Here is a 26,297-nt window from a genome sequence, read left to right as displayed (position 1 = left end):
CAGTTGCAGGGTCACGTAGGAGTACCAACGGTTCAGTTTGTGACCTGAGTAGTGGCAGTAGGCCTGCAGGACTTGCAGTGTCCCTATGACCTGCTAATAATCACAGCTGAAGTACTCTATCAAGATCGCGTGAGCGACATTAGAAAATGGAGATTGTATTGAGGAATGACGATGAAAAGCAAGAGATGAAAAACCGAAATTATAGAATGTTGTTCTCTAAGGGTGGTATAACTTTCTCTATTTTAATACTTTTATGTATTCTATTAGTTATTATATTACGTCTGCACCAACTTCTCAACCTACTCTTTCTTTACTGTTTCTTCACATGACTTTCATATTTTACCTGAACATACATTGGTTAGGCCAGAGTTTACTGATAGACCCTTCTGTACAGCTTCTACATCAACACTAGAACATCACTAATTGTTGGGTGGGTGATCTTATACCACGTACTACAGATAGAGGTGTTCACTATTTGGTCCTGCCATATATGGCCTTTGTACCACTACGTGTGTAAGAAGACTTGTCCCGAGAGAGTTGCTAAGTAGTAAGATAATACTACAGCAACACCTTTGATGATCTGATAAGTATAGACCTAGATTCAGACTGACATGGGTTTAGGTTATTGCCTATATAAAGGGCAAAAGGGGCGTCTGTGGTTCTGAAAATTCCGGACCCTGCCATAATGGTGTACCAAGGCCTAAACACTTGTGCAGAAAATATCATCATACCACGACGAATTTGGTATCAATAGACCGGTAATGATCAGGACATTATGTCTGTGTATTTTCATCACGATACAATGATGCATGCAGGAGTTATTGGCAAATCCATTCTGAGCCCACAGGCTCTAGGTTGTGAACAAGCGTCCATTTTAGTTGTTGCCCTTTACATAGGCATATACATGAGCCAATGATTCTTAAAGGACACGTATTCCTTAGCTTGAGTTCTTCCTGACTCCCATTTGACCTGAACAGGCTGAATCTGCCTACGTGATGTTGGCCTCACCAAACCAGCCCATGCCCTCTAGTCAATCTATATTAAAGATCTGAGCAACTTGTTGTGTACATTGGCCTGAGCAAGATTAGAAGGCCGAATACAGTAGCCATGCCTGTTTATGACCCACAAGCATCCCTTATCCTACATTTCTATCTTCCACACCTGGCTCTGTTTCTCTGCTTCTGGGCTTTTACAATGGGGAGGTGACTGTTTATATGATGGGGAGGAAACCAGTTCTATGGTGAGCTCCTCCGGCCTGCACAGGAAAATATGTGAAGTTTGACATATGTTCATGATGGAAGATGGGTTGGTCAGTTTGGGCAAGTAGAATGGAATTCATAATTATAGCCTGCTTTGTTATGGTAACATGGGAGCGACCTACAATGATGTGTTCGTCAGCAAGAATGTGAGCCTAGGGCCAAACTTTTTGTATAAAAGGCCTGCCTGAGAAAGCTCAGGCAGGCTCCCTCTTTCAATTGTAAAACTACGGTTGGACGACGAAGCCTCATAATAATAATAATAAAGATGTCTTTTGATTTTACAGATTGGCTGTCAATTCCTTACCTGCTTTATTATGCAAATTACTGGATAGATCCCTGGTGGGGAGAGTGAGTCATTTTACACTTTTCTTCAAACGCCTACCTGTATATGCTCCTTAGTTGTTTATTTATTGAAGTTTCCAGTAATTTCCCAAGCAGAGGCAGCAAGGATATGGGCCTGTAATTACTTAGAATCAGGGGGTCAGCTGTAGGTTTCTTGAGAATTGGCCGGACATACGCTTCTTTCCAGGCAGAGGGAATTAAGCCGGAAAGAACTGAGCAGTTAAAGATTTTTTTAATTTCCGGTGCACACACGGGGGTAAGCAGGGCCATGATTTTTGGTGAGCATGGGTCACCGGGCGAGCCAGATTTGCCATCCGACAGTAATCTGTCAATCTCCTCCAGCAGAATTATATCAAACTGGTCCAAATGACAGGCAGATGGCATTGCTGATTCCTCGGGATCAGTGATACGTCCTGCATATTTTGTGGCTGAAATGTTAAGGTTGGCATATATCAAAACAATTTTTTTGTGAAAAAAATTCGCTATTGAATCACAGAGTTCCTGAGACTCAACTGGTGACTGTTTACAGGCTTGGGGTGACACAAAATCTTTGACGATATTGAACAGAGTTTTAGAGGAGTTGCTAGCCTGAGTGGTAGGAAGTGAAAGGCTCCCCTCTAACCTTTCCCTGTGGTCAGCACAACCTTTGAGCGGGTGGGCATTTACATTGTGGGGCCTCTGGATCTCAAGACAGCCATGGGCATCAGGTTTATCCTGGTCTTGGTGGACCATGCCACACGGTATCCGGAGGCCATCACCCTCCGGACGGTGACGGCCCCGGTGGTGGGTCGTGCCCTGATGGGGATTTTTTCCCAGGTGGGGTTTCCCAGAGAGGTGGTTTCTAACAGGGGCCCTCGTTTCATGTCTCGGTACAAGAAATCTCTGTGGAAGGAGTTCGGTGTAACCTACAAGTTCACCACACCGTACCACCCCCAGGGTAATGGTCTTGGTGAGAGGTTTAACCGGACCTTGAAGGGCATAATTATGGGTCTGGAGGAAGCCATGAGGGGTAAGTGGGTCGCCCTCTTGCCCTGCCTGTTGTTTGCATATAGGGAAGTGCCACAGAAGTCCTTAGGGTTCAGTCCCTTTGAGCTCCTGTATGGGCACCCAGTCAGAGGACCTTTGAGTAGGTGTCTCAGGCAGCTTGCTCAGGTGAACCTGGAAGCCAGCCAGGTACCTATGAAACAATGGTATGACCAGAATGCCACTCTGGTCGAGTTTCAACCTGGGCAGAAGGTGTGGGTGGCGGCGCTGGTGGAGCCTTGCATGCTCCAAGACAAGTGGACTGAGCCTTATGAGGTGGTGGAGCACAGGAGCGAAGTCACCTACCTAGTTTACTTCCAGTCTCCTAGGAATCCGCTAAGGGTGCGCTATGTAAACCGCCTCAGGCCACACTTTGAAAGGTTGGAAGTGACCATGCTCCTCGCAACAGATGTCGGGGCAGAAGAGGAGAGTGAACCTATTCCTGACCTCCTGGCAGCCAAGGAGAAAGATGGGCAGTGGATGGAGTGAACCTCTCACCTTCCCTTACCCCGGAACAGCTGAGAGACTGTCGCAGAGTGTTGGGTCAGTTCGCCTCGCTCTTCTCCCTGACCCCCCCCGAGTCACCCACTGGTGTGTTCGTGATGTGGACACCGGGGACAGCCTACCTGTCAAGCAGAAGTTTTACAGGGTAGCTGATAAAGTCAGGGCCAGCATCAAGGAGGAGGTCTCCAAGATGTTGGCCCAGTGGTGATTGAGCCCTCTAGCAATCCCTGGGCTAGACCAGTGATCCTCATACCGAAAGCTGCTGTGCAAGGTATCCCTACAGAACTTCGGTTCTGTGTGGATTACTGGGAGCTCAACGCGGTTACTAAAACGGATGAGCACCCCATCCCCAGAGCTGATAAGCTCATGGATCAGATGGGAGCTGCCCGGTACCTCCGTACATTTGATTTAACATCTGGGTACTGGCAGATTAGCTTGACCGAGGGGGCTAAGGAGAGGGCCGAATTTTCCGCCCCGAGGGGCACTACCAGTGCAGGGTTATGCCCATTGGGTTGAAGAACGCCCCTGCCACCTTCCAGAGGCTGGTTAACCAGGTGCTGAGTGGGCTGGAGGAATTCAGTACCACATACCTGGCAACATTCCAGTGTTCAGTTCCCAGTGGGAGGAACACTTGCAACACCTCTGTGGAGTGTTGAAGGCCCTGCAGAGGGCGGGCCTAACTATCAAGGCAAGTTAGTGCCAGATAGGGCAGGGTTCTGTGGTGTACTTAGGATACCTGGTGGGGAGCGGCTAGGTGGTGTCCCTACAGCCCAAGATTGAGACCATCCTGGCTTGGGAAACCCCCAAGACACAGACAGAAGTGAGGGCCTTCCTGGGACTCACTGGGTGTTACAGACGTTTCCTAAAGGGGTATGGCACCCTTGCTGCCCCCTTGACAGAACTGACTACCAATAAACAATGAGGGTGTAGTGTAGTTCCTATTTCCCTTATAGGCTCTGCGCGTTGGAATAATATACACTATAGTTTTGGCATAGGACTGAGGTCAGTATGCCTCTATCGAGTACATTAAACTTAATTTCTTTGTGTGCCAGCTAACTCAGAGGTCACTAGAAACTTCTTGAATAAACAAGACAGGATTAGTTTCTGACAACCACATAAACATGACAACTTTGTTTCCCTTAGAATCGGAACAGTCTCAGAATCGTGGAAACAATAGATAACAGTTTCACTCAGTCAATCGTGCATGCTTAGTTTCTTCAGAGTTACACAGAAATAGATAGACAGGCGTTTCAATAAAAGGATTTATTAAACAGTCTTGTTTCTCGTGTAAGAGATATGAGCTGTTACAATAGCAAGACAGTATGCGAGATATAATACGTACAGCGTGAGCAGTAAGAAGAAGTAATACTGCAATAGCATAGTCTTTTAGCTATGACATATATTCATATATACATACAAAATTAACACAGGCTAAAATGTGAATACTCGTCTGTTGCTTCTAAATAGTTCTACCCCAGTGTACCTAACCTAAGAGTAGTACGAGGTAAGAAGTAGGTGCTGTTTCTATAGTATGGTATATACTAAGTTTGTAGGCCAAGAGTCCCTCTAGGTTCTAGTCTGCTCCGTACCTTAGAATGAGAGAGGTGGAAATCTCTTTCCTGATCTCAAACTCTAACACCCCGCGAAGGGAGTCAGAACACTGGAAGTTGGATTCTCTGCGAGCAGGATGACAGCGGCTGGTCAGTGCGTCAGGTGGGGACTCAAATTCCTTCTGAACTTGCCGTGGTGAGCCGTATTGAGCTGTGTAGCCGAGCCGTGGTTTGCCATGGTAAGTGAAGGTATATTTATACCATGAAGGTGTCTAGGAATGTTAGCATTGACGTAAAGTCGGGCAGAGGAAGACGTCATAAATGCACCCATAAGGAATAGTTGTTCATGCATAATAAATTAGTTCTTGGAGAAATCAATAATCCAAGCAGGGAAAGTCCCAATGGCTTAAGGGTCTGGTTTCTAAGAACTCGTTGTGACGGGGTTGGACGGATGTAGATGACCATGCCTGTATATGGATAGCATGGCCAATGCCTAAATAAGGACTGGGATTCTATGCCTAAATAAGGGCAATGTGAGTTGTGCCTATATAAGGGCACGATTCGGGAAACCTATCTACGGGTATCTAAATCGAAAAACACAACAAGGGCTTGGACCAACCGTTAGCTTTCATCAGCCGAAGGCTACTCCCCAGGTAACAAAGGTGGAGTGCAATTGAAAGGGAAGCTTTTGCTGGGGTCTGGGGACTGAAGAAGTTGTGGCCCTACTTCTTTGGGATTCACTTCCTGGTTCAGACCGACCACAGACGCCTCAGATGGTTAATGCAAATGAGGAGTGAGAACCCAAAGCTGTTGAGGTGGTTCATCTCACTACAGGAAATGGATTTCACGGTGGAACGCCGTCCTGGTGTTGAACACGCCAATGCTGATGGTCTGTCCAGATTTTTCCGCCTCAGTGATGAGAACTCCCATGAGGGTGGTTAGTTCCCCCTTACTTTTCGGCTGGAGGGGACGCATGTTAGACCTCGCATAGCTTGGCGTGATTACCCTTTGTAGTGTAGTTCCTAGTTTCCCACTAGGCCCTGCGCATTGGAATAACATAAACAGTAGTATCGACGTAGAAGTGCGGATCTTCCAGGCCTCTACTGACTATGCTAAACTTAATTGGGTTTGTTACCAACTAGCTCAGAGGTCACTGGAAACTTTCTTCTCTGCATGGGAAGTGATCAGCTTCCCTGGCACAGACAAGAAGGGATTCAGTTTTCCAACAACCGTGCAACATGACAACTTTGCTCCTCAGATCAAGAGTCAATCTCTAGGGTCGTGTGAAACAATAGACAGTTATTTTACTCAGTCAGGTTAGTGCAGTTTACTTTCACGAGATGTAGAGAATAGAGAGACGGGCGTTTGTCAATAAAGGGTTAACATTTATTGCACAGTCTTTCTTCTCGTACAAGAGAAATGTATTGCCACAATTGCAAGACTTGTTATGATAAAAAGTACGTACAGTAAGATAAGTATTGCGAAATAATACTGTAAAAGCATTGATATGGTTTCTTAGCCATACAATGGTTTAAAAGTAATAAAACATATATACATTCATATATACATTAGGCTAAAATACTCAACTGGTGCTTCTAACTACGCCTACCCCAGTGTGCCTGACCTAAGCCTAACACGTGGAAGGGGAGTAAGTAAGTAGCTTAAGTTAAGTTGGTTTTGCCAAGGTTTGCCTCAAGAATTCTCTTCTAAGGGTTTAGTCAACACCATACCTCTGAATAGAATGATGGAAGTCTGGTATCTCCTTCAGGGGGAACTCGGTATCCCAGTCACCCGCGAGGGCAGACCAGAAACTCTGGAGCTGGATTTCTCTGCAGGAGAAAGACAGCGTCTCTTCTCAGCGCGTCGAGGAGGAGGAGGGGGGACAGCGTCCGCGGGCAGCTGGCATCTGCTGGGCTTCTTCGCAGAGGGACGGCTGTTCAGCTCCTAGTTTCACCACACCATCGTTCGCGCTTTAGCAGCGATAATGGTATCAGCAGCTTCAGGCGACGGGCAGCAGGCTGCAGCAACAGGGTGCTAGCTTCAGCTAACAACGGAGGGCGCAGCAGCAGACAGCTAGCAACAGGCAATTGCTTAAGGCAACGTTGGTAATATTTATACCTGACAGGTGCCTGGGTTGACGTAAGTTTGCTGGACATAAGACGTCAATTAAAGATGTCACCAGGAAGTGATAGCTATCAGTTGCTCATTAGAGTTCTATTACTAATCAAAACACAGCAAGCGGGGATTTCCAGGTTTGCTGAGTTTTTATCTTGTTGAAGAACTCGGAGTGTTAATCTAGGAATATCAGATAGTGACTTCTGCTCTGTCATTGCACTAATTGGTTGCAAAGGAAGTGGCAGAGAACTATTCTGGAATGTGGCTCTGTTCGTGTGAGGCCAGAGATGACTTTCTGAATATCGCACTTGAACGGTTATGCCAATATAGGGAATAAATGGATTTATAGCCGAATAGGGGCATAAGGTCACAGTATCGATCAGGATCCTAGATAAGCACGCAACACCTTGACTTTTTGCCTTTGCCTCCTGTGAAGTTAGATGCTGTAGGTACTTGCCACTGCTGATCAGTGTGCAAGTACAGATGTTCCCTGTTAAATTGTAGTGGTGATTGGTTGTCTCTGGTTGATATGTTTGCCTTACTAGCAAGATCCCCAAGTGATGTGCACTGCGCGTGCCAGGGCTGGTAATGCAAGAAATGCGCAGAGGGGGAACACAGGTCTTCAGCATGGGGCCTGCGCACATTATGCTAAATTAGCGTGTTGTCCTGACAAGTGCCTTGTCAGGCATTACTTTCCCTTTTGCATACACCAGGGGCACCCCTGTAGGACATCCTGGGTAACCCCTCGGCAGGGTGCAGTGTAGGTAAAAGGCAGGACCTGTGCCAGTGACAGTGCACAATACTCCATTTTGTTTTCCCTGGTGAAAGGCCATCCTACCCATAGGACAGAATGGGGGAGGTTGGGTGCAGTATTGTTAGCCTGGTTTCCCAAGAATTAGAAATGGAACAGTGAAGTTTGATATGTCTGAACTCACAGCGTCATAACGCATCTTTTTGGGTAGATGGTTTTGTCGCTGTGTGTCCAGAAAGCGCTGTTTGAGAAAATGGCTGTGTTTGTGCTTTAGACTTTTTTGCGTGTCTCAGCAGAATGTGAATCGTCTGCCTGGATCTGGGAGAGATGAGACAGGCTGAGGGAGGTCGTGCCCCAGGGGAGGGGTGGAGACAGCGCCAGGCTGCCCTGCACCTGGAGTGGGGAGAAGGAGAGACTTTGCGAGGTGAAGAGACCTGGCTCAGAGCCATAAAACAGTAGACCCATCTCCCTCTGAGTGATTAAAGATCCAGGCCCCTAGTATCAAAGAGAGGACGTTGACACTTGGGGGGGGTATGCAAGACTGATTTAGGGAGGGGTCGGCGACCCCTGAGTACAAGGAAACTTCAAAGACAATGAGGGGCATAACTGAAAGATCTGTAACCCCAAGACTTTGGTTAGGGTATGTTGGTAATGCCAACGATGTGGACGAGAACGGTCTCCGTATCGTTCAGAGAAGTGCTGGGAGCGCTTTGAAGACGCCGTGGACAGGTCGAGTCTCTGGCGTCTCTGACCTGTCCGCGATCGGGAAAAAAACCTCTGCCTCAGGAAGAGTTGCTGAATAGGCTGCGGGAGACACTTGACCCTTGCTTCATGATCTGGGGCTTGTGGGCAGTTTGTAGCTCTTGACCGAGGAGAGACTGAAGGGGCGCTGCAGTGGGTCATGCCCCCCTTCTTCCTGAGGAAGCCTTTGCTGTGTGCTACGTCCTGTACCCCAAGGGCCCGAGGTGAGCTGGCTCCCTGTTCAGAAACATAAAAGTTTCCAGGAAATCTCAAGTTGCGCGGTGGTGGGACCGTGTCTTGGCAGCCTGAGACCTCCGATGGGGGTGCCTAAGGTGATCGTGGGCACCCGGAGCGAATCAAGACTCTGACGCGCAGGGTGCGTGTCTTGATGTGGCTACAGGTGTTTTAGCGCCTGTGGATTGTGGGCATCATGGAAGAGAGCAGAGATTCGGGATTCTCAGAGGGTGCATGTTGCAGTTCAGTCCAGGCACTAGTGAAGAGACACGCGGGTCGGCATGTGGTGGTGCAGCCAGGGCGTTAGTGGAGTGCGCCTGGTACCTCATGTGCACCAGGAGGAGAGGTGTGACTTAGACGCGCAGTGTGCGTGTTGTAGTACGACCCAGGCATTAGTGGAGAGCACCTGAAGATTGTGTGCACCAGGAGACAGAGTGAGTCTCGGACGTGCAGGGGGTGCGTGTTGAAGGTGCCACGGTAGGTGCTGGTGAGGAGTACAGGGTAGTGGTAAGCACCGAGGAAGTCCTAACGGCACTGGAGAGGATGGCTAAGTGATCGGGCCCTCGAAGGTATGGTGAGGTAACAGCAGCGTCGTGTGGAAGACTTCGTGGAAGGAGTTTGTGCTGAGCGTTGGTGGCCTAGACCGACAGCAACACAGGAGCTGAACTACTGGCCAGAGCGCTCCATGCCCTTGGTGACAAGGTTTTGGAGTGAGGCCAAGCCGCTGCTGCAGGAGAGAAGAGTGGTGTCATGCCCCCACCAGGTAAAGTGGATCGTCTGCTGGGGCGGGGTGAGGGCCTGGAGGGACACTCTCTCAGCCTCTCGCTGCTGGTAGCTGTGTGCGCCTGTTGCTTCAGCCCAAATCTCAGTCCGTGCTGGTCCCGGGCGGGGCAGTACAGGGGCCAGGTCCCGAAGTGGAACTTGGGTGTCACTGTTGATCTGTGTTGGGAGCTATCGGGTGCACAACTTCTAATACAGGTACTCAGGCTGCAGAAACCCTAATCCTGTTTTTTTTAAAAGCAAGCAATTATTAATCACTATTTTACCATTGTGGGCAATTGTGTCTTGCTTGGGAGGCGGAAAGGGGTTGTAATCCTACCTGATTCTGCCGCTTAGCCTTCGCAACTCTCCGGTCCACTGCAATTGCGCTTGGCGATTGATTGAGTGGAGAGAGGCTGACATTCATTTTCCTCCTCGCACACTGGGCGTCATCTGCAGCGGTTAATGCTCTAGTGGCTAGCCCTCCTGGGGCATAGAACGACAGTGCCAGCGTTCGCGCAGCGGGCATACCGCTGAAGCGCCGAAGGTGCGCCTAAGGCAAGCCTGTCTGCGCCCGTCTGCGCCTGGACGCCTATCTCCTCCTCTTAGGATAAGCTATCCTAGTGAAGTGTTGTTGAGGCTTGGACTCCTGTGCTCATGTACAGGGGGCAACGATAACCCACAAGCAGATGATGCTATTTTCTGGGGGAAAACCCTTGTTGTGGGTGGTCTCTGACTAAGCAGAAATAAGCTTCCCGCAGCCTGCATCCTCTTTCCTACAACAATCAACTATGTGGGAAGCAGTATGTTGGAACGGAGGGGCAGACCAAGAAAGGGCAGAAAGCCCCCCTTCCAGGGGTTATATCTCAAGGCCAGATCCATCTCAAAACATGTGGCTGAAATGTGGGACCGACATTAAACCAGATATAAGTCTCTTCACAGTGACCTGGTTGAATAATGACTCCACTCCGGTGTTGGCAAAGGCCTTTCCGGCAGAATACTTGGTTGTCCCTCTGGACCGAATAATAAAGTGGGGCGGCGGCTTAGCCATCACCACATGCCCCCTATCATATTAAGACCCTGGATACGGTCTCTTACCCAAATCTAGAGATGCTGATCTTCAGAGTAGAGCGTGCCCAAACCATCGAGTGGGCGGGAGCTCTAGAATATCATCTGCCTGGAGGCAGCAAAAAAGAGCTTTGCTCAACGCTCCTTGAAAGGTTGGCCCTGTATACACTCCACGCAGACACATTTCTACTAGTAGGGGAATTTAACCATCACCTAGAGGCTCTTTACAACACAGAGTCTGCACGCCTAGTGGCAGTGATGGAGTCACTTGACCTATCGTCAAGAGGGGCCAGTCCCACACATGTCGCTGGCCATATGCTGGACACCATATTCTCTAACATCCCCGAGTTAGTGGTTGAACCCCCTCAAATTTTAGGCTGGGCAGACCACACAGATCTAAGCTTCTCTGAGTCACTTACGAAGCTGGTCGCCTGCACACAAATCTGCAAAGACCTCCGCAGATCCTGGAAAAAGGTAACCTCCTCTGCCTTTAGTCGAGTTTACAGCGCCCCTTTGTTTACAATGAGTGAAGGTTGTGACTCAGCCTTGGGAAGGCTGGAGGCGTCAATTTCAGAGGCTCTCGATGCCATAGCCCCACTCAAGAGGGTAACAATTCAAGATAGGGTAGCCCGAGCCCCCTGGTATTCAGACACGCTCAAGAGGGAAAAAGCCATATGCCGGATCAAGGAAGGATATGAGCTAGATGAATTGCCCTACCGAAGAGCTCACAGAGCATATCTTAACAGCTGTAATGTAGCCAGAAGAGCACATCTAGGCTCCCGTGTTATGCTGTTCCGGTAGGTTGAGGAAATATGGACCCCCGACTGCTGGCCTCCAGAGCTGGAAGAAGCACATTCCCCAAAATACTGGGCCGAGAATCTAGGCATCTGGATCGATAATAAGCTATCAATGGAGGAGCAGGTGAAGACATTGTCAGGCACCTGATTTGGAACCAGGCGGATGCTTGGAAAGATCTTCCCTTGGATCCCACTTTCAGCAAGAAAAACCCTCATTCAGTCGCTCCTGGTCAGTCAACTGGGTTATGGCAACTCTCTGCTCGTTGGAATAAGGGAGGACTTACTATCTAAACTACAGGTGGTGCAAAACAAAGCAGCCCGCCTCGCCCTCAACACACCGGCGTGCACCCCTTCTCCACCTCTCCTGCGCCAATTGCATTGGCTTCCGATTAGGAAACGAGCCATTTTCAAGATGCTATGTATGGTCTTCATGTCTTTACAGGGGAAAGGCCCAGCCTATTTCAAAAATAAACTAGCCCTGTATCGGCCTGTGCATCAGTTAAGATCCAGCAAGCGCAATCTGCTCTGCACGCAGAGAATAAACAAGGCTAAAATGGGTGTGCAAGCTTTCCCTCATCTAGATCCCAGCCACTGAAACAGTCTTCCCGAGGAGGTTCGGGCCCATGCCGATCAGTCCAGATTAAAAAAATCGTTAAAGCCCTGGGGGCAAATGTAGGTAGGCGTTTGCGATTCACAAACGGTGCTTTGGTATGTAGGTGCATATTAGCAAAATAAGGAATCACAAAAATTGTGATTCCTTATTTTGCTCAAGCATTTAAGGAATCACAAGTTTGCGATTCCTTAAATGCTATGTAGGAGTGAATTTTAAATTGTGATTTTGGCTTAAGGAGTCGCAAAATACCACCTACTCCAAGTAGATGGTACTTTGCGATTTCCTTTCAAAATGCATTTTTTTTAAAATTCAAAGTGCCATGTGGCACACAGACATGCCCTTAAGACATGTATGTGCACCACATGTACTTAGAGGCACATTCCAGGGTTGCAAAAGGTGTCCTTTGGACACCCTGGCACCCTTGGAATTGCAATTCTCAAATTGCGATTTTCTCATAGAAAATCGCAATTTGAGAATGTATCCCCAATCATTCCCATGGGCCTCTTAGCCCATAGGAATGAATAGGACACTCATTCCTTAAATGCGATTCGCAATTTGCTAATCGCAATTAAGGAATGTTAGAAATTCGCAAAAAAATTGCGAATTATTTCCTACATTCCATTTTGCTATTCTCAAATAGCGATTCCTTAAAAATTGCTACTTGGGAATCACAAAATGGAAATTACCTACATATGCCCCCTGGTTGTTCTAGGATTTTCTGCTCAGTGGTATTCTCTTCTCCAGAGCCGAGAGATCCCCCTGGGGATGATTTGTTGCGCTCAACAAATGAGTATAATAATAATAATAAAACAGTGGTATAACACTTTGCATATTTGCTGCTGACGAACTATTGGACAACGTCTGACACTAGAGGTGCTTATCGAACTCTGGGGTTAGTGCGCTACGCACTGCGTTATGTTTCTCTTGCAGGATACAGGATCATAGCGTGGTGCACTGCATTGGTTGTTTACTGCACTGTTCTGAATTGCACTGTGACGCATTACCCTATTCCTTCCTTGCACAGGACATTCTGGGGGTGATACGCATTGCATTGTCTTCCTATCGCACTGTACGTAATTGCAGCATGACACATTGCTATATTTCTTCCTTGAACAGGGCATGCTGGTAGCAAACCGAGTTGCATTAGCTTATGTTGACTCAGTACACTGTTTAGGAACCCATCGTTAAGTAGTGCAGTATTCCATATATTTTGCAACGTGTGTGGATCTAGTGATACGACGTACCTAACTTGTTGAGAACAATTAAAAGTCAGCGTAACTGTTGGTTAGAAGCGGTGGTTGGGGATCAGGACCGCCCAACCCACCGGAAACAGTGGGCCCGATTCACAGAACTAACTTGAGACAAAATCCTGAACTTACTACCATTTTGGTATTCACAGAAGGCACTTACTCATTTCGGTATTCACAGAAGTTAGGAGTTCTAACTGTAGGACTCCTAAATGCCATCTGTGAATACCGAAAGTCTTAAAGTTAGGACTGTTCTCAGTTTAGGAGTCCGAAAGTTAGGAGTCCTAACTTTATCACTCCTAAACTGAGAAAAATCCTAACTTTAAGACTTTCAGTATTCACAGCAGGCATTTAGGAGTCCTAAAGTTAGGACTCCTAACTTCTGTGAATGCTGAAGTGAGTAAGTGCCTTCTGTGAATACCAAAATGGTACTAAGTCTAGGATTTTGTCTTAAGTTAGTTCTGTGAATCGGGCCCAGTATTTCCCAGTGCATATGTGGGAGTTGTATCGTGTGGTCATTTTGTATATCTTTTTACATAAAGTATACTCGTTTTATACAAACTCGTGTGCAGTCCATTTGTGGTGACCTCATTGGGATTGCTGTGGGCGTGGTTGCACATACTGTACACTCCTGCCTTGGAGATAAGACTGGCAGCTCATGTTAAGCTACTAAGGGGGGGAGCAGGGCTGTCTCGGACGGTGTCCTTTCTTGGCCTAATATGGGAGCAGGTGGGTCTAGGTTGCGTACTTGACATCAACGGTGCGCGCGGGAATGCTGGCTTCTAACAGTAGCTGTCCATTCCGGCGACAACCTCCATATCAATTAGGAAAAGCCCTAACACATAGTCCAGAAAATCATAATTAATATTATTAGGGGTCAGCCCTCTTTTGAATGGTGGGCAAGGTGGAGTGTCCAAACGAGTAGAACAATTAACGACTCTCAGGCCTTGGGTCACAGCCAAATCATCTAGTTGTAGTGCCACCCTGGATTGTTTATTCAGTTCAGCAGGAACAGCTCGGGACGCAATCCTGGACTCGCGTAGCTGATCCTGGTCCATCCGAGCTTGAGCCAGCAATGCTTGGGTTTTGCAATCTCCTGCAATAATTTGATAAGATTTGCAGTGAAATTGGCCCATCATATCTGAGAGTTGGCTTACTGAACTAGATTGTGTGTTTGCCGGAACGGTGCAAGTATAAATAGTTGCTTTCGCAACAGCTAGGAACCTAACCCTTGGAGCAGTATCAGAACTATTTGACAGAATTTTCTTTGCTATGGGAAACAGATCCAGCCTCAACCAGATCAGCAATCCTCTTCGAGCTCTCCCTGCAGTAGACGGTAGAGCGTTGACATCAAATGTAATGTACTCAGATCTAAATACAGGCTTGGTTACCCATGTCTCCTGGAGTAAGACGATTAAAGTCTGCATTCCAAGGCATCGAAAAGAAACTCTCTAAATTACCCAAGTGCCTTCAACAAAGTCTGTAGGGAGTCCATAAGAGGCGCAGAGGTAATAAACAAACAAAAAATAATGTCCTACGGTTCAGTGCACCGACCCTTATTGCATAACTAACACTGGTATCCAGGACAACGTCATCATGTTCCTTTTTCTTGGTCTGCTGGTGCTTAAGGCAAGGATTTGCCTTAAGTGCCAGAGTTGGGTCTGTAGAGCGGGGAAGAATGTGGTGAGGTGAAGGGCAGAGGATGAAAGGAGGGGAGCTCAGGGGGGAAACTGAACGAGAGTGGAGGGTGAGGGAGAAAGGGCAAGAGCAGAGGTCAAAGCAGCAAGGAAAAATATCCGACATGGAAGTAAGTCAAGCGGAGGTTGGAGGAAAGGATATGGCCATAGTAGACCACGTCCTATGGTTATGCACAGACTATTGTGGTTGTTAGAGTTCTCACGAGATGTCAAGAATCACCCACTAGTGAGGCAAAATGAGGCTCAACTCAAACATCTATTTGGACCAAAGGTAAAGGTATAGTGCATGTTGGGCAATTCCTCACATCTGCGATGGGTCCATTTCTCGCGGCAGCAGACATGTGTTTGTTCTTCGTGGGTTTGCGCCGCGCCACACTGCCGATAGATGCGTTGGTTCCGCTGGATCCACAGAGGTGGCACCTAATCCCCACTTCCAAGAGTCAAGGTGCATGGGCAAGGTTGTTGGAAGCCTGCTATGTCCCTGAGGGTTTACATCAGGAGGCCAGCCAACTAGCCCTTGGAGTCACTCTGGGTTCTAGGTTCAAGAGACGCAGGTTCAGTCCTTCTTACCCAGGCAAGAAAGCAGCAGCTCAGCACAACAGGGCAGGAGTTCCTTCAGAGCAGCAGTCCTGCAGAGTGGCAGTCCTTTCTGAATCACAGCAGTCCTTCTTCCTGCCAGAATATCCACAGGACCAGTAGTGTACTGAAGTGGTGGTGTCGGAGGTCCATTATTTATACCCAGTTGTGCCTTAGAAGTACACAGAAGCTTCTTGATGCATACCTTTGAAGTGCACAGATGACCTTCCTTCCTGGTCCTGGCTCAAGGATAAGTACAGGGGGTATGCAGACCTTTCTGTGGCGAAATGCCACAGCCCATTCAAGTGTAAGTGGTGCTAGGAACAGCTCCTCCCCACATCCAGCCAGTTATGGCCCATCCAGTCACACCTAATCTCCCCATTGTGTGTGCCTGTCTAGAAGGAATACACAAAGCTGATCTGTCACTTACACCCACTCATGTGACCATGAGACAGGCTGCAGGCATCAAATAGCTAAGGCAAGAAAATTCAACTCCACCATAAACTGGGATTTTAAATTGGATTCCAGTGGCACCAAACATGATATGGGTACCTGTCCTCATTTGGGAATTGTACTTATAACATGTAATAAGATTATTCCAATGTTATGCTATAGGAGAGATGGGTCTTGCAATAGTGAAAAAAACATTTAGGAGTTTTTCGCTACCAGGACATGTAAAACTTCAAAGAACACATCCCACATTTTTTTTAATACACTCCACCCTACTGTTGGGGCTGTTCAGGGCCTAACTTAGGGGTGATTGATATGTTTTTAAAAGGAAGGTTTAAGCCTTGCAAAAGGTTTATTTTGCCAGGTCGAAATAATTTGATTAAAACTGCACACACAGGCTGCAATGTGAGGCAATAGACATGTTTAAAACGCTATTTAAGTAGGTGGCACAACCAGTGCTTCAGGCACATGTGTAGCATTTGGAGGACCTGGACACAGGGAGTGCCTCTTTACTAGGAACTTGCAAGCAAAATAAACATGCCAATTGGGTATTAACCAATGTTACCATGTTTTAGGGAAGGAGGACAAGCACTTGAGCACTGGTTAGCAGTGGTAAAGTGTGCAGAGCCCTAAGGCCAGCAAAAATGTAGTCAGCAAAATAGGAGGTCTGAGAGCAAATGGTTAGGGGAAAACTACACCGAGTATGTCAGGTCTAACAGCTGCTGTATAATATATCTTAGTCCTTGCATCCAGTCTGTAGCTACTGATGGTACTGAAAGGCGTTGGCATTGCAATCTATGAAGAGCAGGTTGCAAGGGTCGATCTTTCACCAGGGATGCTTTCTCCTAGAGGTAAGCATGATTCCTTTCAATAGCCACCCTACAGGCTGGTGAATAGTAATAGAACCAACTGGCGATAGGCGACAGCACTAGAATAGTGTCCCTAAAAAGAAATCACTGAAATGGAGGAAAAACAAATGTGTAATGAACCTCCAAAGGTGCTGGCAGATGGAAGAGATGGTGAGGACCATGGACCCCCAGTCTCCAGGTAGCTGAAGAAGAGAACCTAACCAGGCTTGGACAGGAACAGACAATAAGGACAACGCAAGGTAGTACAAGAAGCATTGTGATGTTCAGTTCCTAAATGTAACATCCTTTAAATACCTAGAGTTCGTCTGGAAGATGAAACAGGAAATAGGGCTTGAATATTTTAGTAATACAAGGGGGCCTGGCAGTTCCATTCTCCGGGGCAGAGGTTCAGAGCTGCTCTTCCTCTTACCGCTCTATTCCCAGAGATTCCAGGCTTACCCTGTCCCCTCCACTTTGTACTAGCTTTCTGATTTATGTGATGATCGGAATCAAGGACATAGCTGGGTGGGAAAGAGTGTCTATCTACATAGTGCAGGGCGTTAAGAATGCAAGTATTCAGCTTTCAGAACTGCAGTGCTCCGTGGCCTCACCAATGTTACAGGCTCTTTAAATGCTTTAAAATGCTTAATTTACCGAACATTTCTCTATGAATGAGACCTCTGAGTGTAACCAGATGGTGTTTCGTGAGAGGGCTCGCCCCGTGAATGTGGGCCACATTTGTTGGCAATGCGTGGGTCAAATTGTGATCCCCATTCGACCCTGCCTGCAGCCCACACATTTTTCGCCTGGAGCCCTCCTTCTTATACCTGTGGTAAAAAGGACTTGCAGGTCATGGGGAGCCTGACAGTGCAGCTGAAATACGTCTATGGTGAAAACTGTTTGATGTTGAAAGTAATGAAATCAGGGCAGTGTGGTGAACTGACCAATAGAGAGTAATGAAACAATAAAAAATCCCCTGTATCATAGGAGCAAATGAACAAAAAATATTTGGGAGATCTCAAAAGTAACATATTAGGAACAAGTCACGGCCAGTGTAGGTAAGCACGATGGGGCGGGGTGAGGGGGGGGTAGAAGTGACAAACCACGGAATAGGGAAAATAAAATACTTACATTGTGCTCGCCGCATCTCGGAGTCGGTGTTGTGGCAAGCACATGGTAAGTGGGTTTATTTATTTATTATCCCTATTCCACCGTTTGTCACTTCCATCGCCTCCACCCCCCCCCCTCGACCAGGCCCACCATACTTATCTGCACGGGTCACCACTGATGACTGCATGAGTCTATGAGATATCTACTGGAGTTAGGTTTGACAGCGACATCCTAGAAGGATCATTAGGTCTCGCCTACGCAGCTGGCATGCGCTACATAGGAAAGAGACCTCTTGAGATCACCAGGGAAAAAGGTGCACGTGTTGCATTGCTTTCAATGCAACACGTGCACATTTGGCGAATTCCTTGCAGGAGCCATCAGCGCCATATGTTGCCAATTACTGTGCTGGCTCCTGCAAGGGAAACGCTGCCTGCTCTCTGCCTGCTCTTGGTGCGTGAGGTGCGCGCGCTTGTTTATTTCAGCCTTGCAGCATCGGTGCGCAAGGCACGTGCCCGCGCTTATTCTTGCCTTGTAGCATAAATGCTGCACCTTGTGCTCCTCTGTGCCGGGGCGACCGGCCCTGCACGGGGTCAGGACTTGATACAGGAGATGGGTTCGGGCCCGTTTCTTATCTTTCCTGCGGCAGCAGCCAGTGTCCTCTCCTTCCACGTGGGCAGCGCCACTGGAAGTGTGCAGCGGGCGAGGAGCAAATGATGTGGCAAGAAAAAACTTAATATGCAGGGATATGTGGCTCATTTGGTGATAGTATTTATCTTTGTTATACTTGTGCCGCATTAGTATCGGTTTAACAACCATGCATACAAAAAGCAACTGAAAGGTGAGCAGTTCACTTTTGGGAATGGTCTTTCTTCCACTCCTTACTTAAAAAAAAAACAAATAAGCTTTGAACAACTTGAGCCAAACACACCAGGCAGTACATAATGTTTCCGTCTTAGGGCACACACTTATAACTGAGAAGAGGTGCTCTCGGGACCCTCTGCTTTCAGCAGAAGAGCAAACCGTGCCCGGTGCAGAGGGAGGGCTGTGAAGCTGGCAGCAGGGTGTACAGCTCCCCTCATCCTGAGTATCGCAACCAAACATCACGGTGCCCCTGCAGAATGTGACGGCGGGCTCCTGAGTCTCCCAACTCTCACAGATATTCACTGGCATTGTGCATAATGGGAGCCTCATGAAGGGTTGCCTCTGTGTCACACGCAGCCCACCCTCAGAAAGGCAGATAAAGGGAGGCAGAGCTCAATTCGCTTGAAGGTGTGCCTATAACTAAACAGAGTCTGTCCTTCCGGGTTGGTATTGCCCTTGTCTGAGGCCTTTCCCTTTGGCCCTCTGTCGCCCCCTCCTTACTCAGGGCTTGGCCCCTGGCTCTTCGTATTGCAGATAATGTCAGTATTGTACCCTGTGCCTCAGTGTTCTTTTCTGGAAGAGCCGGATGCTTGGGGGTCTGGGGCTCTTTCGGGGAAGCTCTCGTGCCTCAACACTGTCCTTCAGAGACCTGGCGAGGCAAGGGTTTGGCCTTCGTCGGAGGATCCGCATGGGATGACATGAGAGGTTCCTGCCAGACTGGGGGCTTTAGGGTTCTCTGCAAAGGACAGGAAGCCACGGGGCAAGGGGGTTTATCATTAAAGTCTCTTGTAGCCTGTTTAAACAAGCATTGGAATAGCCAATAGGTCTCGCCTTTGGAACCTTATAAGGGTTTAGTTATCCAGCACAATATAATTTGTGCAACAACATCAACTGTTGCATGAATAAACTCTTATATAGTCCCAAAGGTGAGACCTGTTGGCTATGCCAATGCTTGTTGAAGAGACACTAATAGTTGTACGCTAAACTGTACTTTACGCTCTCCAATGGCCTCTTTCAGCGCTACATATGAGACATCGTGCAGTGGCTTTAAGCTCATTCCCTCAAGTTTCACTGGGATAAGACTGAGGTAGCTGCTTCTCGGGGTCTCCTCCATGGCAGCTTGAAGCGGCTCTTTGGCCGCTGGACCGTAACTCCTAATTCATGCGTTGATTGTTTGGAATTGGAAGTTTATTTGGACAATGATCTTTGCCTCTGTACTCATGTTCATGAAGCTCTCTTCCACCTGTTTGGACTGTAGAGGGCACTTCGTAACATAGTGTCACTGTTGTCCACACGCTCTCTCTCTTGTGGTGCAGAGCATTATTATGAGTAGGCGCGACTATGGCCCGCCTTGTTTTAGGACTTCAAACCATCTTGCTCACCACCTGCATTGTAGACACACAGGTGACCGCAGCAAACGTGCACTCTCTCTGCCGCGCTACCCTTCCACCTCCGAGGCCCTGACTCTCGCCATTGGCTCCCAGTTTAAATCGCTGTCTATAGTATATCGGACCTTCCACCACATTTGACCGTACCATCTTCGACACAAATTACAACTTTACATTCCACCTAGACAGTTGCATTCGCCTAATGCTAAATTGTTGAAGGTTCCCAACTTTGGGAAAGCCCGTCCTGGTGGCGGAGCGTCCTCCAGGCAGACTTCCTTTAACTCCATTAGGAACCTTCACGCTTTAGAAAGCCTCGAAGCCCTGCCTCTATGAGCAGTTACATTTACTACTATGTTGCAGAAATATTTTACCTGAGAGCAGGAACATACCTGGCGATGGAGTTCTGTGCGACCTAGAGAGAGAAAGAAGAGGTTAAAGTCAATATAAAGACCCCTGGCGTCATGGTGTGCGTTGGCTTGGAGGTTGAGGAGACACAGACTTGTCATGTTAGGAGATGCTCTGTGCTGTGCCCGCCCCAGACAAAGGAACTCAACTCCTTGGTTAAATATTGCAAATACACCCCTTGTTTCCCTGATATTTCAGAGGAATTGATTTATCTCAAATATAAGGGTACTAGTTGTCTAATTTATCATTTTGTATGACAACTCTGTATTTCGTATTGTGTATATATTGATTGCTCTTTGTGACATTTCATGCGTTTGTTCTGATGTTTGATTATTATGAGTTTATTTGTGATTGTATGTCAAAACACATTTTCATGTTGTTCTTTTTCACTGTGCAAGTACTAATGTGGTATTTCGTTTAGTTGACTATGTGTTCTTTTTGTGATCATAGATATTAATTTAAAAAAACAATGAAATAAAAGGCAGAAATTACTGCTAAGGTAAACGTATTAGTTTGCGTTCATCTTACTTCATATGAATAAGTGTCGTGAAGTCACTAGAGGCAGAGGTAATTTATTTTCTTATGTAGTATAACTGGCCCTACCTACCCTCTAATCCTTTGGGCCAAACCCCTCCTTTTTTGACAATGCTTGATGTCAGGGCACTGATGTTAGTCTGGAGTGATCCACTGCTGCCGACTGGGGGGGGGGAGGGTCTACCTCTGCCAGCTGGGATGGGGTGGGGGTCCACCGCTGCGGGCTGGGGGGGCGGTCCACCTCTGCGGGCTGGGGGGAGTGCTCCACTGCTGCTGACTGGGGGGGGGGGGTCCACGCTGCCGGCTGGGGGGGGGTCTCTCCAGAATGGACTGGTATACTTTCCTCATGCTCCCGGTGAGATATGGCCTGGAGCTAGGACATGATGAAAATGTGTGGCGTTACCTGGTACTTGGAATACACTTATGTTACCTACACCTGGGAGGAGGGTGTAACTGAATAGTTTAATCTTTCTGTTAAAATATCAATGTATGGGATCAATTGGAATATTTCCATTATTCTGCATTAAAATCTAATTGAAGGCTTGTGCAATCAGCTACTGACCCACTCTTAGCCGCAGTGAGTTATCCTAGGTTTGCCAGAGTGGGAGCTGCTCCACTCAGTTTAGAGTGGGGAGAAACACTTGGGGCAGATTTATCACTTTTAGATGCAACACAGCGCTACAAGACAGCGCCGCAACTCAGCGCCGTAACACATCGCCGCAACACAGCATCGCAACACAGCACCGTAAGACAGTGCCGCAACACAGCACTGCAAGACAGCGCCGCAACACAGCGCCACAAGACAGCGCCGCAACACAGCGCTGCAACACAGCGCTGCAGCACAGCGCTGCAACACAGCGCTGCAACACAGCGCCATAAGACAGCTCACTGCGCTGAGAGGAATGGAGAGGGAAGGATATGACTCACTCCTGCTCACCCCCTGCCTTGGTACCCATGGTAATGCAGGCACCCCTGCGCCATGGTGCAAGGGCGCCTGCATTGAGGGACACCTTCCTGCACAAAAACAATTGCTGGAAGTGTTCTTCTTTTTGTAAGAGTGCTGCAGAATGAAGCGCACTTAGAAAGAGGAGATGCCTGGTTGCGGCTCTATCTGGAAGGCGCACACTTATGAGGCATTCCCGGGTTCACCTGTCTTGGTGATGTGGGGGGCTCCAGGAAGCACCTTGGAATGTCTTCCCAGCGCAGAGCACCGCACGCAGCGCCTGGGTCTGCCCTGCATTAGTCCTGCATTACCAAGCAACGCAGGGTAAACCTGGCTTCAGCCAATCCCTGGCCTGGGTTGGCACAATCCAGCTGTGGCATTCTATGTCCATTCTACTGTCCACAGAGAAATCATTATGTTCTGCTTTTGGGGGCGCGAGAAAGAGGCACCCCCAGTCTTTGCGGTGGTAGGATCTGGTGGGGGCGCTGTGACCTTGTCTGGCTTCGTGAACTCTGGAGGTTGGGTTCTGCTTTGAAGATGAACACTTCACCTCTTTATGTCTGCGCTCATTGTGTCTGTGCAATTGTTCTGAATTTCTTCATCTACATTATATGTTAATGAACATATGTTGAGCCATCAGCCCACGGCAATGGGGAAAGTTGACTTTTGCACATAACAAACTCGCTGTGGCTGTCACCAAAGATCTTAAAGGGAAGCTGCCTCACCTCTCCAAACACCAATCCCTTCCGGGGCAAGAGAGAGGAACTGCCCTGGTTCTGTAGGGGGGGAGGGGGGGTCACAAGAAATGAAAGTGTCAGATTGCCCCACTTTGAGATTGTAAGGTCACGGTGCCCATAAAGGGAAGGTACCTCATGGTGGAAGGACCCCCTTGTGCAACAAAGCAGTGCCCTTGTGGCGCCATGAGGAGGTGAGAGTGGGGTGCAGTGGAAGGTCAGAGCCAGCCTGGGACCCCAAGTAATTTCTGCCTTTTATTTCATTGTTTTTTTTTTTAATTAATATCTTTGATCACAAAAAGAACACATAGTCAACTAAACGAAATACCACATTAGTACTTGCACAGTGAAAAAGAACAACATGAAAATGTGTTTTGACATACAATCACAAATAAACTTATAATAATCAAACATCAGTACAAACGCATGAAATGTCACAAAGAGCAATCAATATATACACTTTATAACCAAACAGCATGTGTGCTGCTCTCAAAAGGTACGATGTTTTAGGTAATAGTGTTTACTGTTTTATTTTTTAAATCAGCAGAAAAGCAACAGTAGAATTATTAGAAGCTGAGACAAAGACAAATAATGCACCAGTCCCAGAAGGAACCAGGCCCTGAACAGCCCTAAGAAATGAGGCGCATGCAAACCCGACCAAAATCACCAAAATGACTGCAAAATAATCCCAGCGTTTTATACTCAGTATCCCATCAAAACAAACTACACTCTCCACTCATAATCACTCCTTACAAACCAGACAAGCACAAGAAAAATGAAAAATCAACATCAAACAGCAACCCCAGAGAACCCCACAATCATCCACACTAAAGTGTAAACAGTAGCACCTGCTGCCCATCCTTGGGAATGGAAGCCTTCGAGCAGTGCCACAATGGATGCTGTTTATAGACAACTGAGGGCCTTGCTGCAGTGACCCTCCATAACCAGTGCTACCCCAACTGCAGGTGCTCGCCCCATGAAAATCCTAAACTGGAACTTTGCAAGTCTCCGCCCTAAAATACACCTCCCGGATTGGCAGCTCTTCGTGAACAGCTATGGTATTCTGATGCTACAGGAAACCTGGAGTCTCCAGCCTCTTGTGTAAACCTGGCGTCTTTGATAATAATCCAAACTTTAGGTTTCCTGCTTTGTATACATACATTGGGGTCCCTTTTGAGGGCAGTAACTGAAGATGGGCGCCAAGCACACTTGTGCCGAGCCCGGGACTTTAATGCAAGGCTGCCCCCCTCCACGCCACAGACTGATCCAGAGGGTTCAGAGCAGGGAGGCTTCCTCACCTCACTCCATTTGCATGATGTAATGGCAAGTGAGTCCTCAGACCTTGGTCCAAGGGTCTCACTCCTCCCTCCAGCTCCCCAGCAGCTCAGCAGGGCTCTGTGCCGCCTTGCTTGCCTCTGTTCTGGTTTCATCTGATTCTTTATTCTTTCTCCCTGACTGCCAGTGTCATTCTCTTCTTTCATGTTCCCACTCTGCTCCCGCCCATATTTTTCCTTCCGTTATCGCGCTATCCCTGAGCCCTCCCCTCCCGCTCTGCTCTCGCCTCCCAGCTCATCGTCCTTCACCCCCCCCCCTTCAAATGGAAACCGTGCGCAGTCGAGCCGCTGGTGCAGTCGAGCCGCTGGCGCGCCAAAGGGACGCCTAAGGCAAGCCCATCTGCACCTGTCCGTGTCTGGACTGCACCCAGCGCCAGAACCCCTGGCCCCGTGACCGCCACAGAGCCCGTCTCCGCTACAACTCCAGCACTCTCCACGAACTCAGCAACGGAAGAGCACGCACCTGCTACCTGGCCACCTAGAAGCGCACCCAAGGGCCCTTCTCCTACCGGAACTGCATCTTCATCAGCATCCGGCCCAACAACCCATCGACCAGTAAAGTACCCAACCACCTCAGAAGCATCCTTCTCAACACCCGCTACGCCTGCAAACATGCCATTGAACTCTGGGACCTACTGGACTAAACCTCCCCAGACGTCGCCTTCCTGACTGAGATCTGGCTGAACCCCTCCTCGGCACCCGACATCGACATAGCCATCCCGGATGGCTACAAGATCACCCACAGGGACCACACCAATGGAATAAGAGAAGGAATCGCCATCATCCACAGGATTACTCTCACAGTCTCGACCAACACCGACAACACCCTCAGCACCACCGAACTCCTGCTCTTCCAGTTCCACACCGACCCCAACACCACCCTCAGAGGAACCCTCTTCAGACCCCCCGACCACAGTTCAGCAACTCCATTGCCGACTTCGTCAGTACACACGCCCTCGCCTCCACAGACTACATACTCCTCGGGGACCTGAACTTCCACCTCGAGAACAACAACGACACCAACTCCACCACCCTGATTGCCAACATCGCCAACCTCAGACTCAGACAACTCGTCACAACACCCACCCACTCTGCCGGCCACGCGCTTGACCCCATCTTCTCCGCAAGCTCCCACGTCACTTTCAGCCACACCACCGAACTCCACTGGATCGACTATCGCTGCATCCACTTCACCTTCCGGAAACCCACCACGCACCACCGCGCCCAACAGATGCCCCACCGCTGTTGGAGCAAAGTCACTGAAGACCAGCTAACCACCACTCTTGTCCTGAGCCCACCCTCCGACCCCACCACCGCCACATGCAACCTCAGGCAGATGATCGACGACTTCACCAACACCCTCTCCCCGCACAAGAAACCCTCCATAAGCCACACCAGCAAGAAAGCCAGCTAGTTCACTGAAGACCTCCAGGCCTCCAAGCAAACCTGCCGAAAACTAGAGAAGATCTGGCTCCGTGAACGAACACCGAACAGCTATGCAGCCCACAAGAATGCCACCCACAGACATCATCGCCTCATCAGATTCACCAATAGGGCCTCCTTCAAAGATCGCCTAGACAACAACGTACACAACAGAAAAGAGCTCTTCAACATCGTGAAGGAACTCTCCAACCCAGCTCCAACACCAACGACATCCCACCTTCGCAAGACCTGTGCGACTCGATCGCCAACTTCTTCCATTGCAAGATCGCAGACATCGACGACAGCTTCAATGCCACATCCGCCCGACTACCACGGAGAAATTCGCCCCCACGACGACCACCTGCCTGCTCCCCTGGACCAACATCAACGACGACGACACCATTAAGGTCATGAACACCATCCACTCCGGATCTCAGTCAGACCCTTGCCCACACCACATATTCAACAAAGCCAGCACCGCCATCACACCCCACCTCCGGAGAGCCATCAACATCTTCAAGACAGCAACCTTCCCGGAGAGCTGGAAGCACGCCGAGATCAACGCCTTACTCAAGAAACCGAAGGTGGACCCCAAGGACCTCAAGAACGTCCTGCCCATCTCCCTGCTTCCGTTCCCGGCGAAGGTCATAGAGAAGACAGTCAACAAACAACCGCCCGTTACCTCGAGGAGAACAACATCCTGGACCCATCCCAGTCCGTGTTCCTCAGCAACCACAGCACGAAACTGCCCTCATCGCCGCCACCGATGACATCAGAACCCTGCTAGACAATGGAAAAACGGTGGTCCTCATCCTCCTGGACCTGTCAGTCGCCTTCGACACGGTCTGCCACCGCACACTACAAACACGCCTCCACGACGCCGGGATCCAAGAGAAGGTCCTGGACTGGACCACCTCCTTCCTCTCCAGCAGAACACAGATATCCGCCTCCCCCCCTTCCGCTCCAAAGCCAACAAGATCATCTGCGGCGTA

General features: G+C 48.6%; 1 protein-coding gene across 5 annotated transcripts in view; it reads right to left on the bottom strand.

The window, feature by feature from the left end:
* Positions 1-26,297, bottom strand: part of LOC147736739 (E3 ubiquitin-protein ligase TRIM11-like) — a 236,681-nt gene that overhangs the window by 118,040 nt on the left and 92,344 nt on the right. For 3 of the 5 annotated variants that reach the window (XR_015307576.1, XM_086953451.1, XM_086953453.1), the window contains exon 4: positions 20,323-20,345. Coding sequence is in view for 4 of the 5 variants with exons in the window: in XM_086953451.1 (XP_086809577.1) it covers positions 20,323-20,345 (23 nt within the window). In the remaining variant the exon portion in view is untranslated. Of the gene's footprint in view, positions 1-20,304; positions 20,346-26,297 lie in introns of all 5 variants that reach the window. The other 2 variants (XM_086953450.1, XM_086953452.1) reach the window with 1 other exon arrangement.

The sequence above is a fragment of the Lissotriton vulgaris genome, chromosome 1_2 (genome assembly GCF_964263255.1).
Source record: "Lissotriton vulgaris chromosome 1_2, aLisVul1.2, whole genome shotgun sequence".
Classification (NCBI taxonomy): Eukaryota; Metazoa; Chordata; class Amphibia; order Caudata; family Salamandridae; genus Lissotriton; species Lissotriton vulgaris.
This window is presented reverse-complemented; position numbering and strand designations above follow the sequence as displayed.